This window comes from Lepisosteus oculatus, chromosome 1 (assembly GCF_040954835.1).
Source record: "Lepisosteus oculatus isolate fLepOcu1 chromosome 1, fLepOcu1.hap2, whole genome shotgun sequence".
Taxonomy (NCBI): domain Eukaryota; kingdom Metazoa; phylum Chordata; class Actinopteri; order Semionotiformes; family Lepisosteidae; genus Lepisosteus; species Lepisosteus oculatus.
In genome coordinates, this window is record NC_090696.1 from 59577645 (window position 1) to 59597331 (window position 19687).

General features: G+C 35.5%; 1 protein-coding gene across 1 annotated transcript in view; it reads left to right on the forward strand.

Moving 5' to 3' along the window:
- The first annotated feature begins 691 nt into the window (after nt 1-691).
- Nucleotides 692-19687, forward strand: part of LOC102683444 (neuromedin-K receptor) — a 76720-nt gene continuing 57724 nt past the window's right edge. Inside the window, exons 1-3 of the mRNA XM_006629799.3 lie at nt 692-1722; nt 17678-17863; nt 18976-19126. Of these exons, the coding sequence (XP_006629862.1) occupies nt 1352-1722; nt 17678-17863; nt 18976-19126 (708 nt within the window). The 5' untranslated portion in view covers nt 692-1351. The remainder of the gene's footprint in view (nt 1723-17677; nt 17864-18975; nt 19127-19687) is intronic.

A 19687-nucleotide genomic window follows, 5' to 3' on the forward strand; every position in this document is an offset into this window, starting at 1 on the left:
TAATAATGTAAACAATGCTTCAAAACTAGCACATACAGTACATTATGGGAGCAATCAGGTAAGGTGGCACAGACTGATATTTACAGTAACTTAAGCATCTACAATTTACCTGAATTCTGGAAAAACCGTGTCTTAAGTGGAACAGTATTTGACAACTGGTACTTAAAAATGTGTCCTCACTATTACCACCAATACTAATCCTGCATGAAAGTTTTAGGCATGCAGCAAACTCAGAACTGATGGCTAAAGGCAGGCGGATTGTAATGGAAATATTTTTCTTTGAGTGCATTGTAATAACTGAATGGAACGACTTTAAAAGCAAACTTTGAAAGGGGGAGTGGGACGGGAAATATTTTCTCCACAGTCAATAAATGCAATATTTCTAACGTCCACCAGTAAGTGGATTAATTATGTCAAAGATCACAAATGCGATTTTATCTGAAATGAGAACGCAAATTTAGCTGTTATAGTTAGCATAGCATTTGGTATGGTCTAGCAGCCACTAGAAAAAACAAACACGCCACCCTTTATAGATTTACGATGTAGTGAAATAACATGACTAAAATCATTAACAGGTAAAAATACTAGGTCTGTAATGCATTTGTGGACGTATGCACGCAGGACTGATCATTTGTCTAATTCGTGAGGTCGTGACGATACAGCGTTTGTTTGCACATAACTGGATGTTTCTTTTTTCCAATGTTACACGTGCAGTACTTCGATTAGGGTTAAATAGATTTATACAGCTGCCTCTATGGAGTGCTTTGCCCTAGGCACCTTTTTATCCCAGCTTTAAATAGGGGTTGTGCTTTCATTATTCGAAAGTTGGCTTGAGCATATTCATGCATTTGAAACATTGTGACGGCGATTTAGCATTAAAGGGATTGTTACTCTTGATAAAAAATATACTAACGAAAAAGTATTGAGAAAAGCTCGTTTTGAAGTGCGCTATTCGAACTTGAATTACCGTTTGGCTTCATTTAAATGGGGGTTGATATTGCAGGCAAACAGCGTCTGCTATTTGCATTTAGTGACGTTTTCTGAAGGGATGAGTCTAACTCAGCCTTTAGAAAATGCTGTTCAGAAGTCTGTTCTGTCACAATGCTGCACCTTATTGGGATTCATCCCAAAGACTGCCTACCGGAGCCTGCCGATTCTTCATAGTTGAGTTACAGTACTTAGAGATACAGTATATAGCTCAGCACCTACTGTAACAGCGGTATAAATCTGTTTGGTTACTGTGCTAGCTGCTTAGTAACTGTTCTCTCTAGCATCACATTATTATTATTATTATTATTATTATTATTATTATTATTATTACAACAAAGTGCATTCAGAAACAATCTTTAAAATGTCATCGTCAATAAACGGATCCTTTAACATAACGGGAAACATGTCGAATCAATTTATTCAACCGTCATGGCAAATAGGTCTGTGGTCTATTGCCTACGGGTCAGTGGTAGCAGTCTCAGTTTTTGGTAACCTGATTGTTATTTGGATAATTCTGGCTCATAAGAGAATGAGAACCGTCACCAACTACTTTTTAGTGAACCTGGCTTTTTCCGATGTTTCAATGGCCGCATTCAACACCCTCATTAACTTTATTTATGCTATTCATAACGAGTGGTACTTTGGACAGCATTACTGCAAGTTTCACAACTTCTTCCCCATCACCTCTGTCTTTGCCAGCATCTATTCCATGACTGCCATTGCTGTTGACAGGTAAGAACTCTTTTAAATACTGTTTAATACTTATATCAACGTTGCTTCGAAAAAAAAGACCGTAGTGTACCAGTGAACGCTTAGCAGACCGTTTCATTTCTTGTGACAAAAATATGAAGGCAACAACAATAATAATAACAATAATAATAATGATAATAATAATAATAATAATGATTATAATAATAATGATAATAATAATAATAATAATGATAATAATAACTGAAATGAAATCAGATAGCTACAAGTCGTCGCTGTTTTACTAAAAAGCTATAAGATAAAAGCTACTTCATTTGCCAAATGTATGTTGTTTTAGTATATTTATGTATTTCATATGTTCAGATATATTTTAAATTAAATGGTTTGATCAATTAATTCTGTATACTGTACTTTATATCAGTGTATCATCTGTTTTAAGGGTTGATTATTATAGTTTATCTAAAATAATGACTTAAAAAAAGTTAAACTTAACTCTAAAAGCTAGGATTGTTAAACAGATTTCTGTAAATGTACAGTAAGTAGTGCAAGTCAGGTTTGTTTTATTGTGACACACAATTTTATGTCCCTGCACTCCGTGGAAAAATGTATTTTTGGTACTTTTTATTACTTTTTTATAGTTTTAAGTTCATTGTAAAAAGTAGTTGCCTTAATTGACATGCCGTTGGCAAACTGAAACAACTGAATTGAAACAGATTTCTGAAATATTTCTTAACTTTCGCTAAAGGTTCATTTGCAGGAAATCTATTTCTCTGAAAATAAATGTGGAGGAGAAATAATAAGTAAATGTAATCTACAGTAAGGTGTCATATAAAAAATAAATGTTATGTTCTTGTAACAAAAGCCCTACTACATTGTAAGTCAGAGTGTTTGTTACAATACAAACTGCAGACCACAAATGATCAATTCTGGTCCCTAAATGCCATCTAAAATTCTTGAATTCTAGATTAAAATGGGAAATGATTAGAAAATGCAATTTAGCATTTAAAGAATGTTATTCTAAAGACACTAGGACACTAAAAACCCAAACTATGAAGCTACAGCTCTGAGTCTTGCTTTCGGGAAGTCAGCTTTATTCTCCGAATACTAAGAATGTTAAGATACAGTGTTTCATATGCTGTATACTGCATATAAAATACATCATGGTTTCTTAACAATAAAAATTCAAACATAAAATATCATTTTTTGCTTAAGAATGTGTGACTGACAACCCCGGTATACTATGTTACAAAAGCTGTGTTTTGGTCTCTTCTGTAAACACTACAATATTCAAGTGAACACAATAATTGCTCAAGTGCTACTTTTCCTCCAGTGCAAAATGTCTACAATGTATATACAGAAAGTAACTGGTTTCAATTACTGTACATGAAGACAACACTTAAAATGCAATGCTGAAAAGCACATGTACAATGAGAATAATAGGAAATATAAAAAGTACAAAAGAAAACAAGAAACAGCCTTTTATGATACACATATACTACAGTACCTGCAGTAAAGAAATAAATGAGTTGGCCTTTCGGTGTGATGGCCGGTAAAGCATGCAAGATCAATGGTACTAAACAAAAGATAAAAAAAACAAATGGGCTGTTGTCAGCCAAAGGGAAGCATGGTCACAGCTTTCTCTGTGCTTTTTAATTAACTCTTTCCCTGCATATCTCAAAAATAATTTAATCTGACATACTAATGCAGCTCTTTATTCCTCCATTTTTACACAATGTTGTCTATACCAATTAGCTCACTGAGTGCTTTCCATCCAAGATTTTCAGTTTAGTATTTAAGTGTGTTTGAAGCTTTCTTTCATAACAAATCAAAACAAGCTCATAAAGATTTACAAATCATAGCGTATGGTGGGAAACCCAGAATGAATTCCAGTCCTTTAAAAAAAATACGGCCTTCATCATTTCATTGGTTTTGATCAGTGTCATTGGTATTGATTACAATAGTAGAATATTTAAAGCCTATTGTACTGAGCCATTTGCAACAGTATGTTTAGCAACTACAGTATGTACTTTACAGTTCACCTGCAGAACATCACATAGTGCTAAAAGTGCATGAACAGTATTAGTTCCTATAAACAAATATATTAAAAGATCCTATACAGTGTATGCATTTTATTCATTTGCCTTTCACTTTTAATGCTATGCAACCTTATTTACTGATTCAAGTAATATTGGAGAGAATGATGGTGTTTTTGATTTCTATCCATTATTTTGTCTACAATATCCATTATCACAAAGCTGCTCATTTGGAATATTCCACAGTCTTGGAAGCATAGGGGACAAGAGAGGACCACATACTGGATAGAACACCAGTCCACATATACAGTAACAGGGACAGCTGAGAGCTAAGATAACTTAGCCAGCATGCCCTTGGATGGTGGGAGGAACCTGACAAAATCCCATGCAGATTTTGGGAAACATTAAGACTCAGTTCAGAATCAAACCTTGAATCCAATAGCTGTGAAGCAGCAATGCTAAATACCATGCCACTAATTATAACAATAATTAAAAGTCAACGTAACTTATGACTTAAAACATCAGTACAGGAGTGCCTTGGGGTTTTATGATAAGGCAGCTATCAAGTCAGCTTTCAAATTGCTTTGTCATAATGTTTGCAAATGCTGCAGCATCAGATTCTATAGGCAGAGACAGATGAGTAATACAGAATGGAGATGATGCTCAGACGTTTGATGCTAATTACTGTACCTGAAAAAGGAATTGATATTTGGTTTTGAATTTTTATGGAAATAGCATTATACACTACACATATTTTGTAATTCTTACTGGTAATAATTAAATTGAAAACCAAACCATAGAGCACTTCATGGTAAAGTTCAATAAAAACTTACTTTATTAATAATTTATGGTAATTTAATGTAAATAAAACCCTTTTATCATTTTATCAAAACTGTTTTGCTATTTGCTATCTGGTGCTGATACAATATGGTGCTACTTTTGTTCAAAACAAAATTAAACTATTCCTTTTTCTTAAAAATAATATTACAGTATGTTTAGGAATTAAATTAACCATTTGGGATTGTAATTGAAACTTTCAAAGTCTAAGGGAATACATGTTTGACAGTATAATTACCGTGATTGAGAAATTAGGAGAGCACTAAAATCTTTAATCTAGATAAACATTTAAACACTAAAACCATTGCAAATCAAGAATACATTCAGAGTCATGTATTTGGTCTTGTATAATACAGTTATTTAAATTTTCAAGTATTGTGTGATTGTATGACTCCATTAAGTAGTTGTGTTTTCATGCACTGTATTATGATTTGGAATTGGGCTGTTATATGGTTCTTCTTATGCTTTATTGTTCTGACTGGCCGTTTTTTCAGAGGATCTTTAAGGCAAAGCAATTTTTTTGAAGCAACGGAGTATTGTACAGGGTCATGCTTTAAAGTTACATATAGATTGGCTTCAGCATTAAAATTCTCTATATTGGGGTGAGATTTTGCAAGAAAATGTCTGAATTCATACAGTACTATTTAGGCTGTTACACTAGTGATAAATTGAGCACTGTTTATGCACATTTGCAAATAACTCAGATATAACACTCAAATGAACCAGATTAAAAAGGTGTGTTTATCAGCATCACTCTCAGAAATCTCAAGGAAGCTGCAGTTGGCACATTGCTCTCACACTGAAAAACTCCTTGTGTTCTGAGGTAATGTGTCAGGATAAACAAAGCTTAAGGTTCAGGACGTGTTCCATAATTAATTAATCAAACTCTGACCATAACCAGGCAAACCTGGCACGATCACAGAGGTGCTTTTTATTAGTCAGTGCTGGTCTGGCACACTTCCAGCACAGTTGTAACAAATGGAAACATGATTATATCTTAACTATGCACAGACATTGAGCACAAACAGTCAAAGAATGTCTTACCATCTTGTAGCCTGATCTTATCAGGTCTCAGAAGCTATGCATGGTTAGGCCTGAGTGGCACTGGGTGAGAAAATCAGGTGGCTGCTGACAAGGGTATTGGTGGATCGGTAGGTGGCAACTGCATGAATAAGTGCACTGCCAAAGTCAAGATATTTAAACACTTGCTGTATATAAAAAGAGTTGCCCAAATAAAATATATACACTAAATACAGTAAGTGAATTTAGGCAGCACTGTTACTACCTTGTAACCGTATCTTATGGCATAGCAGAAGTTAAACAAGGCAGTGTTGGACCAGTACAGGGATGGGAGACCTCCACAGCAAGCTGGGGTGCTCCTTCAAGTGGTATCGTTGATCCAGTAGGTGGCACTCTTCCTTCTGGAGCAAAATTTCCAGTTCTTCTACTAATGAAGAGTAAATTATCAAAAGTAGATCTAATGTACCAGGTTACCAGAGGAAAAAATGTGTTGGCACAACGAGCACGGCAGTCTGCAGCATGTTAACACGTGGAGATAAAGGGAGATGGGGGGGGGCTTGTTGCACTGCCTAGTGTTTGCACGTTATACATGTTTTCTGTACTCTAAATACCCATGCTGAGTGCCTTTAAACACTTTTGCTTTTGTTCTAACACCAGGTCCTTAGTCTGTATATATACTATATACTGTATATACAATTACAATATTGACAATGATATTGTAATGGTCCACTCGTTCTGCATCGGTGGTATAGGGAATGACATGCTGGAGATTACTTTCCAGGCTGCTCACTGACAGTCTTATTGCCCTTTTTAAAACAGTGGGGTCTGGTAGTCATGGAGCAGGTAAAATAGCTTGGAAGACAGAGAGAATGAGGGCAGGAGTCTACTAGATGCAGAGGAGGAAAGAGGAAAGAACAGGGAATCTGTAGGGAAGAATGAGAAAAGGAGTGAACAGGGGTAAAAGGGAAGAGGTCATGGGTACAAGGGGTTGTGGGTCACTACAATATTTATACACAAAATTGTCATTTACTGATTATCCTAAAAAAGTGTTACACTAAGTGAGCTCCTGGAAATCCAGTCCAATTACACTAACATTCTACTTGTTACTACTTCTTAGCACTTGTTAAAACCATAAAACCAAGGCCCTTTTCAAATAAACTAAACAAGAGAAAAAAACTGCATAGTTACAATTAACAAAGGCGATTGATTTACGATTTTACACTCTTTATACAATTGGCCTGAGAGGACCATAGCCATAGCTGTTTTTGCTGAAGGATTCTGGATATTTTATGACATCCTGAAACTGAACCCTACTATTTACAAAAGTATATGAAAATTCTGTCCGATGGAACTCAAAACTAGCGAGCAGGTTTTGTTTTTGCCAATGATCATGATGTATTACAGTCCCTTTTTCCTTCCTACTCTTCTCGTAAACAGTCTCATTCTTGGAAGTTAGTGGTATGCATGCTCGCATTACAAGGAACGCAAACTGAATACTAGCAGACAAGTCAGTCCCAGAGATGTCAGCACTATTTTTCAGCTTTGGTGTATTTAACAATTGATGTCTCTCTCTTTGTGGATAATCAAGCAGGAGGATGCTCTGCCAAATGTAAATTCTACAGTGATTTGTCCCTGCTTAACATAGGTTTGTACGATTTACTTTTTTATACTGTAATTTATACAGTATATATAGTATGCTTAGCAGCAAATCAAATTTAAAGTTGAGTAGTTAATATTAACTAAAGTTAAAGTTTAATAAGCATTGAAAACTCCAATGGGAACTCAATACAAAATTATATGTTTACAAGAGGTATTTGAAAAACATCCAGAAAGTTTGTTTATCCACCAAATATGATTCACAAGGGGAAAAGACTATTGTGGGTTTGAACTTAGTCCTCTTGCACATACAGTATGTGTACACTTTTCCTCACGCTTTAGGAAGACAGTGGATGTATTCCTAATAAAATTAGGATTGTTGTTGTTAAAATTATGATTCCAGCCCTGCCACTTGAGGGATCTGTCATTACTGAAGTCCTGATCTCACATGTCTTTCATTGTATCAAACAGTTGAAATTATAACAGTGTAAGATCTGAGACGGTGGTCAGCACTACTGCTTCACAGTCATATTATAGAATGACTTGTGTTGTGTGTGTCTCATTGACACCAGCTCCAAACAATTCAGGGGACTTCCAAGTGTCAAAAAAGGAATGTGTACTGTATGTTTTTGTAATCTCTCACTTTAAGAATGATCCCTACCCAGCTGCAGTTTTGGGTCTTGAGGTGAGAATCAGATCCTGGATGTACTGTACTGCAACATTTCAAAATCAAAACAGCCTTCTATACAATTAAGATTGTGATGCTATTGAGGACAATTGATGGCTTATGATGTGATTTCCACAGCCATTTTGTCTTACACCTTTATTTCTGCATTTCTTTCATCTACCAGTGGATCACCAGTAAGCAACTGGTTTGAGAATCCACATGTAATGTCCAGTCTAGTAGAACTGTTGACATGCCTCAGCGAGAATAATACCACTAGTTCATAAGTCTTCCTTCTTAATGCAGAATATCTTTCAGTACGCAAACTTAAAAAAGAGGGAGAAGCTCAGACTGGCTCTGAAAATATTGTGATATTGTAGATAGTTTCATACATTTTTTATCATTTTCATTAAAATATACAGTTTATTGAGCTGTATATAAAACACACAGTCTGTTGAGCTCTATGGCTCTATGTCACAAGCTTTGACAAATTACTGACAATGTGAAGATGTTTATTGAATATACAGCTTTTTTAAAAACAGTAATGTAATGAATGACCAGTACAGCATGCTAACATTGTTATTCGTTTATGCAATGATAGCAATGTTAACTGCCAGTGTCATGGATTCATTTTATATCTGTAGAGTACTGCTATAATCTAATGAACTAAACCTAGTATTATTCAGTATTTCAGATTTGTTTTATGAAAAAAAGAAATGTTTGGACAGTGGTGGAGTGATTGAGGCCTTAAGTGGGTTAACGGGGCAGAAAAACAGTTTCGGGAGCAAGATGTTAATGTTTATTATTGATCAAACAAAATCTTAAGTGAAAGTACACGAACATGAATCCAACCAGACTTTTACATTTCTTTCTAAATGAGCACTGACTCGTTATACAGAATAGCTAAACTGTTTCCCTGTTGACACAAAAAATAGTCCAGCTCTTAAGTTCTTAATACTTACTCCTTCACTCTCTTTCTTATATTAAGGGGCTTCATCTGTTAATATTTCAAGACCTTGATCACCCAATTTCCCCCTTGAGTGTGGTATTACAATTTTAAATCTCTCAGGTCTCCCATTACAGAAGATATTGGAAGAGCAACTGATTTATTCAGGATCAAGGCTGCTAACACTCTCAAACTAACATACATTGTTTACTCTCACTTGTCTACACATCCTGTGGATCATACCTCAGGAAAAATATACTAGCAATGCATTTTAAGGACTAATGGCTCTTTTTCAGCATTTCTAATCATTAATGTGATCATTTTTTTCTGGTATTCTTATGTTAACCCCAAATATTAGATTGTGGTTATGAGGGATAATGTCGCAATGCACATTGATTAAAGACTGTGCAACTGTCTTTATGGCAAAGTTGAATTTGATGAATTTATTGCTCATTAAAAGGAAATCAATAAGTATTCAATAAATCACTCAAAAGGAAAATAAAAGTAGACCGGACAGCAAAGTAAAAGTAGTAAAGTTAAAGGGAAAAATAAAGTCTGGCTTGATTTGCCATCTCAGAGAGATACTGTACATAATACATGGAGAATGTGTTGTGAATTATAGTAATGATTCTTGTAAGCAGAAGGAAATGAAAATGCAAAGAAATGACACGCCATTCATTTCTTGGTGACAATAACATTATAGGATGTGGAACACTGCGTCCTCTAACATGAACCAAATTAACACCAACCAATACCTACAGTATATTGTGCTTTGTGTTCCTTCAAAATTACCAAAGCAGAAAATCCCATTTGTTTTCAATCTGTATGAATATGTAGAGTTTTTACTATTTTTACTGTGCACTATTTATTCTGAACTCTCTTAAAATTTTTGGTTTTCCAAGTGTGTAGTGAAACATAAGAATTAAATGTTCATAACATTATCAGTGAGACTTCATTAGCTAATACTAATACTAATACTAATACTAATACATCCCAAGAGTAGGCACACTGATAAAAGGTAGCAGCTGAATAATTTACATACATTTACATTACACACTTACATAGAACTTGAGGGGGACTTTGTATCACCTCAGCTGACTTAATTCACCCCAATTTCTGAATATTTAGCTATAAAGCAGTGGGGATGAATCAAATTATCAGTGTTGAGAGTCAGAATCAGATAAAATAGTTAATTGAGAGACTCCATTGGGTACTTGCTGTAGTAAATATTTATTTAATTCTCTGTTATATATTCAGAACTTTAATATATTTATGTGTCTTGAATAAAAAGACCTAAACAGATCTATTACATTTAAAAAAAAATATTCCTTCTTAGAGAAATACTGTATACTGCCTAAAAAAAGGAAACTTCTAAAACTTACTTTCTAATATTTACATTGAATTATTTTGCTTAGTTCTCTAGCTCAATACCCTACATGCTCCGTCACGTCTGAAAAGTCTTTTGGAAATGTCCAGTTAGTGTGTTCTTGAAAACATCTCAATAGGACCTTAACAGGGGAGAAACATTTATGTTACGACCTTCATTTGTAGTAAAAAGTTTGTTCTTGTCAGTCTGCAAATGAAAAAAATACTGGTACCAGGGATTTGTTTAGAGGTACTGTAAGTACAGAATATCATTTTATCACATTTACAATATTTGGAAGAGCAACGTAATTTAGAAACTGTGTCATTAACTTTATTTAAAATAAAAAAGACAACTGAACTCATGAGGTATTAGACTTTGGATTCCTTTTATGTGCATGAGTTTTCAACAACTTGATTTCCTTGATAATTTGGCTTTGGCTTTCACCAGTTATAATCCCACTAAACAAGTAATGAAGTGTAGAGCAGTCAACGTGTAAATGCAATCACAATTTGCTTATTACACGTCCTAAAGTATTAAGAAATATGGTGATGAGGCTTTTTCAAGAATATCAGTAAATATAAAAATGGTACAAGTAAAACTGAAACTGACAGTGGCTAGTCTCATAGAGTTCAATTTGCATAGTTGAGAATTTAGTTCTAATGGAAACTTATACAGTGCATGCTAAATAACAAAGGCATAGTATATAACACTGCTGAAGGACACCATCTTAACATTAGACATCGACTCTACCTTCCAATCATCCATCCATTTTCTTACTGCTTCTTCCAATAGTTGGAGCCTATCCTGGCAAGCAAGGGATGCGGGATGCCAGTCTATCGCAGGGCACTCACAGACACTAAATTCATATTTAGGGCCAGTTAACCTTCCAGTATGTTCTTGGTCTTACCAAACTTGAGGACATGGGGGAAAATCACTCAAATGCAGGAAGACATTACAAATTTCTCACAGACAGCACCCTTAGGTCTAGAATAAACCAGGAACCCCAGCACTGCAATGTGGCAATGATAACCACTTCGCCACCATGCCATGCCTGGACCAATGATTGTTGTTATTGTTTTCTTGCAGAGAAGTAAGAGCTGAAATCAACTGAGGACAAAGCCAGAAATACCAAACAAACTAGAGTGTTATCGATTATGGTGTCAAAAGCAGCGGCGTTAATCCAAAATAATTTAAGTCAGTTGACTGAAATAAAATAGAAAATAGATTATAAACAGAAAATGGATTGAGTCAGCAGTTATCACATTTTTACAAGAACTCACAAGAGTAGTTTCAGTGTGATGTACCAGTCTGCAACTAGGCTGAAATGGACTTACAGGTTATTTACACTATGATGATTACTTGCTGTGCTGTGAGACACTCTCAAGATTTTTCTAAGAGAAAAGCAAATTTAGTAATGGCCGATAGTAACAATCTCAAGCTAAATTAGATTTGTTTTCGCCACTGAGGTAACAGCAGTAATATTTTATGCTGAGAGCACAGTATTAAAGCTCAGAGATTTATTAATATTATTAAACACCAAAGGGCAAGAGGCTGAGAAATAGAAACAAAATATAAAAGTAGGAATGGAATGTGAAAAGCAAAAAGAGGGTTTCATTTTAAGAACACAAATCTTTAGTGGCAAATTTGAACACTGGGGAATCACAGTAGATATTAAAGCCACCAGGAAATGTAGGCCTGTTCAATTTGAAACATAACCATAATAATTCAGCAAATTCTCTTAGAAAAACATAATTTCGCTTTGGAGATCGATGAAGCAGCCAGCAGGGGTCGACCATTGCAAATGCTCACTGAAAAAGTTGTGAAAATACTGCTGTGCCTTTAGTGGTTTTGAATTGGTTGCTTAACACAAAAGACATCATTGAATGTTTTAATTTCCATCAGGAATAGATCACCACTGTCTTCTGATCCATAATTTTTTAACCGTGGCCACAGCATGAAAACCTGCAGAATTATGTTTTCAATGTGGTGGCCCAACTTTCCATTTAAAATCAATGCCATAACTCTACTACAGCTGGAGTCTTTTAATTTTTGTTCTTAACTCGTGACATCTTAACCGATGTGAAGCTAGGATTCTTAACCGATTTGAAGCTAGGATTCTTAACCAGAATGTAGGATACACTTATGGTAACTGTTTTTACTCCATATCATATCCACAAATACATTTTTAGTGCTGATTTTTTTAAAAAGGGCAGTACTGTAAGTTGGTGCAATGATTAGCATTGGTTCCGTGCAGCACTGGGGCACTGGGTTCAATTCCTGGGGTACTATCTGTGTGGAGTTTGAATATTCTCCCCTTGTTCATTTGGCATTCCTTCCACAATCCAAAAATGGAGTTTATAACATAGGGATGACAACAGCCAAGTTCAATAGGGTTCAGCTGTCTGTAGTTTGCTATCAGTCCTGATGTCATTTCCTCACCTAAAACATTATGAATACTGTACATTATCCCTATCTCCCATCTCCCTCACATACTGTACAGTACTGTACATCTCCACCCAATCTCTGCAGCTGCCCCTTGGTCACCCCTCATTCTGCATGAGGGTCCTAGCCACCTCGTCCTCTGTCCGGGAGGTTAGCCCTCAGCCAAGTGGGTTAAAACAGATTTTGACTAAAACACTCCTTAATCCTTTCGGTATACTTAATTCAGTCTACTTAAATAAAAGCAGTTAGAAAATGGAAGGATCAGTGGTTCATTAAAAATAAATCCATTTCAGATAACCATCAGTTACCATGAATTAAAAAGGTAATCATGTTTATTGTAAACAGACATATACTGAAATTATATAATGCAGATGGTATAATGCCAGTTGATAGCTTCTTTCAAGGAGAAAATGATGTGAAATAAAACAAATTAAAATCAGTAAATGGGCTAAAGTAAATAGACTGCTACAGTATGTCATAATGCCCCAGAGTATGGTTATTTCTCCTTAAGACAGTTAAATTCTTCCAGGAAGTGGGCAAGAAAAATACAATTTATGAAAAGGATTTGTCTGTTTTTCCTAGGAGGCAAGTATTGCAAGTATCATTGTTAAATTGGTACCTACAGAATTTGCAAAGACAGTACACTTTCATCTGAAATTGCACGTGAAGTCAGATTATGCATTGCACGGCCCCAAGACCAAATACGTTTTGTATGTTTTCTTAAAACTGAAGAAATTATCTGTAATACAGATTAATTAATAAACCCTGCAAGTGAACTAGAGCTGCCTATGATTTACTTAATGTAGAAAATGGAACCTTGAAATGAATGACTGTGGAATTGAACTGTAGTTGTAAAAGTATATGTAATTTTAACTACAGTATCTCAGACCGCCCTCCCCTGAAAGTCTTCTGCGTCCAACACTAAAATGGTGCAGTTCCTTTCCCTTTGAGAGTAGGACATTCTTTTGAGCCTGGTAACGTAGCTGTCTTTTCTTTTCTGGATTGATTCTGGAATAGCACTATCTGTTTTGTAATGTGATGGGCAAAATATGCACAATATTCTAAATACAATATTGCTAGCCCATTGAACATAGCATATCCTTGATATAACGTGTGCACATTTAAGTTCATATCTTAACTTGTTTTGCCAATCACATTGCTTAGCCATCTTGTTTAGAAGATGAATATGATGTGTCCGCATAAAAAAACCAAAGCCGCCATCTGTCTTTTTTCTATTATTTCTATCCATTTACCAATCCTTATGCATTATACTGCGTGTCCACTGCCTGCAATTTAAGAATGAATCTTTCATGAGGAATTTACCAAAAGCTTTCTTGCAATCTAAATATACCATCCCATATGCTATGTTACTGCTGTTACTTGTTCAAAGAACTTTAACATGCAAGTCCTACAGTACCTTTTCTAAAACCATGTTGTCTTTCATCCAAGCCCTGAACTACATTCCTTAGTTTAGTAATTACTGTGTCCATATTCTTATATGTGACAAAAACATATAATTATTTGGTTTAGTTCTGTCACTCATTTTTTAGATGGGCGCTACATTAGCAATTTTCCAGTCAGTGGGTATTATCTTCTATTCTGGTATTCTGGTCATTGGAAGTGTTTTGTTAACTGTTGTAGAATAGGCCCTGGGAAACTTACAGGAAGTCCAGCAACACTTCTGCCTCTTCTATGTTAATTCTTTCTCTTTACTCAGTATGAGGCATATTGTTGATTTATTCCCTGGTAAGCACAATAATATGGAAATAAAACCTACACACATTGAATTTAATGTGCTTTGCATTATTTTTCCTACAATGCTCTTTACCTATTCTTGCATTTTGCAGTGCTCAGTTTCTTTAACTGGATGTTGTTCTATTTTAATCATGTTAAAATGCATTTTTTTCTCTTTAATTGAACTGATTTATTAAACAAGTGGCCTCTGTTGTACATTGCATGAAGAATATGGAATTCAACGTAAAAATTCCTCACGCTTACATTTCAAGGTACTAGCAAAATAAGTAGAGCACAGATTATGTTGTTCCAGAAATTAGAAAATGAGAAGACCAAAATCTAACAATATACAGTAAATTCTTAATGCACATGACATCCTTATGCCCCAGCATTAAAGTTGAGTTGTTGCTACCATGCACTACAGTATGTCACCAGTGGATCAAGTTGTGATCACAGATATTAAATGCTTGAACAAGGTGTGGGAAAAAAAATCTACCCTGAAGCAGAGAATGACTTTGTTGGTTTCAATGATACCACAATTCGAAAGGAGCTAGAGATGCTATTTCTATTTATTGTTTTTTATGGGTTACAGATACAGTACATCAAAGTAACTGTATATTGTATATCAATTTCTAAACTGTATGTTGGAAATGTACAGTATCTCTATTTGAATTCATTAAGGATATAAATTCTCCTTTATAAGTCATTCCATTATACAGTAAGTTGCACTATTTAGGAGCATGACCTGGGGACATGGTGAAACAGTAATTAGCCTTGCAGCCTCACACTGATGGAGCCCTGGGTTCAGTTCTAGACCTGGGGTGCTATCTATGTGGAGTTTGTATGTTCTCCATGTGCTCGTGTGGTTTTCCCCCCACAGTCCAAAGACATACTTGTAGATTAATTGGCGTTAGTGTGTGTGTCTGTGTCAGTGTCTATGTGTCTACGATGATCTCAAGTGCCATCCAGTGTACAGTATATTCTGCCTTGTGCCTGTTGCTTGTCAGGATAGATTCTAGCTCCCCTGCGACCCTGTATTGGATAAAGTGTTAAGAAAATTGTGGATGGATAACCTTGAATTATAACAGGACCCATGGTATTTGGTTAGCTAAAAGTAAAACACAAACAAAGTCTAATTTATGGTCTGACTCTATTCCTTTAATTATTATGGGAAAAGCTTCCCAGATTAAGTTTATATTGTTCTTATATGTTCTTATTCGTCTTTACTTGCAACACTCTAGTTCCTAACCCCAACATATATCGGGGTACTCTTGGATTACTTGGATCTATTTTGTGCTTCCGGCATGAAGCCTCTCTGATCGATTGCCATCTACTTTCTGATGATTTCACATCTGTCTTTTCCCATTCCAGTTAATAATGTCTTTCATTGCCTAATATTATAAATCATGGTTATTGGACTAACTGTATACTGAATATACTATATTAAGATCATTAGTAATTCTCTCACTTCTGTTTTCCTCACTGTTTAAAAGGGTAAGCACAGGTGTTCTGACCTGTGCTGACAATAGCAAGAAAGCAATTGTTAGCTTTGTCTCATATTTCAGTTTCAGATCTTTCAGAACCATGTTAGGTTTTTCCTAACTAAAGACTAGCTCACTAGGGAAATTTTAAGTATCCCACAATATCCCCCTGGTTCTTAAATCTTGGTAAATAAAAGAAATTCATTGATGCTATAGAAAACAAATTACAAATTTCGAATTTAGCATAAAATAAGGAACAATTTAAAAGTAACCAAAACCACCTTGAAAAATAGATGTATTCACAAGCCTGTTTGTTTACAATGTAATAGCGCTGCATCACATCACTGGAAGTTTTGTTGCCTCATTCTGAATCACAGAACATTGTGCACATACCTGGAAATTTAATCTATTTTGCGTTGTAAATTGGAATTGGAGGTTTTACAAGTTACTGTGTGCATTTTATTTTCATTGTGGTTATAACAGCACTTATCAATGCTGATTCTTTCTAACCCTGAAATACAAAATTAGTATTGCATTTCCCCTTTAAATGCTTTGTATCCACTAATGGTGCGTTGCCTCCATCACTCTCTTGTCAGCCATGATTTAGTTATTTGGCAGTTACAACTTTTTGCATATCAGTCAGTGCAGTATGTTTATTTAGTGACCTGTTCTTTGATGTTTTTTTTCCTTGCATCTCTTTTTGACTCCACTCAATGTGTGCCTTCTTTGCCTTTTAATTTCTGTGTTTTGGAATTTCTCTGTAGATCTATATCCCACACCAGCTGCTGGCTGTGTCATTCAAATGATCCACCATATAGCTGTAGGCAGGCTTTACTGTAGAGCAGATGCTCTTTGGCATTGAGTATAAATTGTGTTCAATGTCACAGTTGTGGAAACAAAAAGTAATTGAATTAGTTAATTTCAGAATTTTCACAAACAAAAGGCTACATTGTATCTGCAATGCAATCTAAGCTACAAAGATGCTACTGAGAAAACAAAATATTTAATCCTCTGCTTTTAACTTTTGTGAGTTAAGGGATTGTTTGTGATTGCTTGGTGTTTTGAAATGTAGGACAAAGCACAGCACTTTGACAGGTAGAAAGCAAAGACACTGTACTGTACATTTTCAGGACCACAGTCAGCACAGTGGTCACAGAACGTCTCCAGACTATTCCACATCACTAGAACTAAACTTGATTACCTTGGTCTTGGTCACACCTTTAGAATTTCTAAAATGACAGCAGCTAATGTTAAAACCATACTGTAAAAGTATAACATAATAAAATGATATAAAGCCACCTGACTCAAAATGATTACACTATATAGTAATTTAGTAAATCTTAAGTGCAGTTTAAACATAATCTAAGATTTCATCTACAAGTTTCTTTAAGATGTTTGGACCTCAGCCTTGTGGCTGGAAATCATGACCTTCACATCAGTCATTCACATTATTAAAATACTTGGTCGTGAGTGGTCCCTTTTCAGCATCTGTACTGATAAAGTGTTATTCTATTTCTTCGTTTTTTTTTTTAACGCCAGGACAGGAGGAGTGCTTGTAAAATACAGTTTTAGATGGCATGTTATGCATTTAGAGTAAATCTATCCTATACTCTAGTGAAAATAAAATAGATTCCAAATGTTTGACCATCTTGTGATCTACATGAATCATTTGGGTTTAAATGGTCTTCCCTGGAAAAACCAAATATTTTAGATATAAAATATTTATAGTTGGTCAGAGTATGAGTCTCTTGCTTTGACTAAGAAAAGTGACTTGCCTTAAATATTCCTTGAAACCATAATGAGACTATTGGGATGTGACTGCCATGGCTACTAATTGTCATCTATTTGTCTTTTACTTAGATACATGGCCATCATCCATCCTCTGAAGCCAAGACTGTCGGCGACCGCGACTAAGGTGGTTATAGTGAGCATCTGGATATTAGCATTTGTGTTGGCCTTTCCAGTCTGCTTTTACTCCAAAACCAGGCTCTTCCCAGGGAGAACTCTATGCTACATTCACTGGCCAAGAAACAAGGATTCCTCCATGTAAGCCTCTTATTCTTTTCCTAAGTTTAAAACTGCTTTTCTTTGTAAAAGTGTTTGTTGCATTCAAAATTCAGATTTATATTCATTAATTGAGTCAAATTTCTCTTTTAAAGGAAACATTTTCTACAAGCATAATGTGCCCATATTAGGAAGCTAGAAAGATGCAGCCTTTCTCCTTGTTTTGTTATTACCTCAGAAATCATAAATGTACAGAGATGCCTGGAAATTAGTCACCATATATCATCATTACCATCATAATTTTCATCCAATGTCAATTCAGTTTCATATGAAGACTTCCCGACATTTTCTTCACAAATGTATTTTTAGTAGCTGCTTGATCTGGCAAATTACCGATTTCATCTTTCCATCTTCCAGGGGTCTTTATTTTAATCAGTTTTGTTTGTCTCTTGGGATCTTACTTCACATTTCCTTTGTCCAGTGATGTTCAGTTGTTCTTGTTATCTGTCTGGCCCATTGTAGTCCCTTCATCTTGGCCCATTCTTAGTCCCTTAAGAATTTTGTTTACAAGCTTGTAGGAATGGCACATGATGAAATATACAAACATTTATTAATTTAGCCTTTATAATCTGGGCCAGCACTAATATGCTTTTCTACGCTTCAGACATTTTTGTATGTCTTAATAGAAAGTGTATACCAAACAGAATGAAGCAATCATTAACTTAAGAATCCAAATGCTAATAAGAAAATGGATGGGGTCATCTTATTATGTACAGTTTTGTAATATAATTCTCTGTACCCCTTCAATCAAAAGGAACATACAAAATAAGTTCTAAATTTTCTAATACATATTGTAGCTGGAAAAATCTAAATTAACTCTATAAACGTATTGAAAAATGGCAATAGTAGACCTGTATATGTTTTTACAATATTCAAAAGTTATAAATTCAGTAAGACTGCAGCTGCACTAGGACCCTGTGGAGGAATGAAGAGTGTCAATACTGTAAGTGATGAAAGACACCCTGATATCTTTCACATCAGGACTAGGCAAGAGAAGTGAGAAACAATTTGGAGGAGAGATATATTCATTGTCTGAAAATGTGTATCAGCAATGATATAAAGCTAGCTGTTTTATTTTTTTTGTTGTTGCATAGGTATCATATCATTCTGACTGTGCTGGTCTATCTCCTGCCCCTGGGTGTAATGGGAATTACCTACACCATAGTAGGCATTACCCTGTGGGGAGGGGAGATCCCAGGAGACACCTCTGACAATTACCATGAACAACTCAGAGCCAAGAGAAAGGTAAGGAGTGAATATTATACAGTATCGTCTACCATCACAGTAGGGATTGGAACATATGGTGAGCATTTCTTTCTACTAAAGGAATAAAGAATGAAAACATGGGAATCCATGCATGAGGATAGAACCTTACATAGGACACAAAAGGCAAACAACCCCTGAGTTTGGCTAATAAATCTCAGAGTAAGACATGCCAGCAGCTATATCACACTGCAACTCACAGCTGACAACCCACTGAAGCTAATCAGGTGTGAGCATAGTCGGTACCTGGGTGGGAAACCTACTGGGAAAAACTAAGGTTGTTAGTGGGGCCAGTAAGGGACTTTCTGTGGTTATTACAAATCCCAAAAAATCCTAAAAAAATATGGGTGTTACCCCGGCGTCCTGGTCAAATTTCCCATTGGCCTTTAACAATCATGGCCTCTTAATAATCCTCATCCAAGAATTGGCTTCATCGCTCTGTTCTCCTCCCCACTGATGTGTGGTGAGCAGACCGGCACACAGGTGGATGCTGCACATTGGTGGTGGTGTAATGGAGTCCCCATTACCTGTATAGCCCTGTAA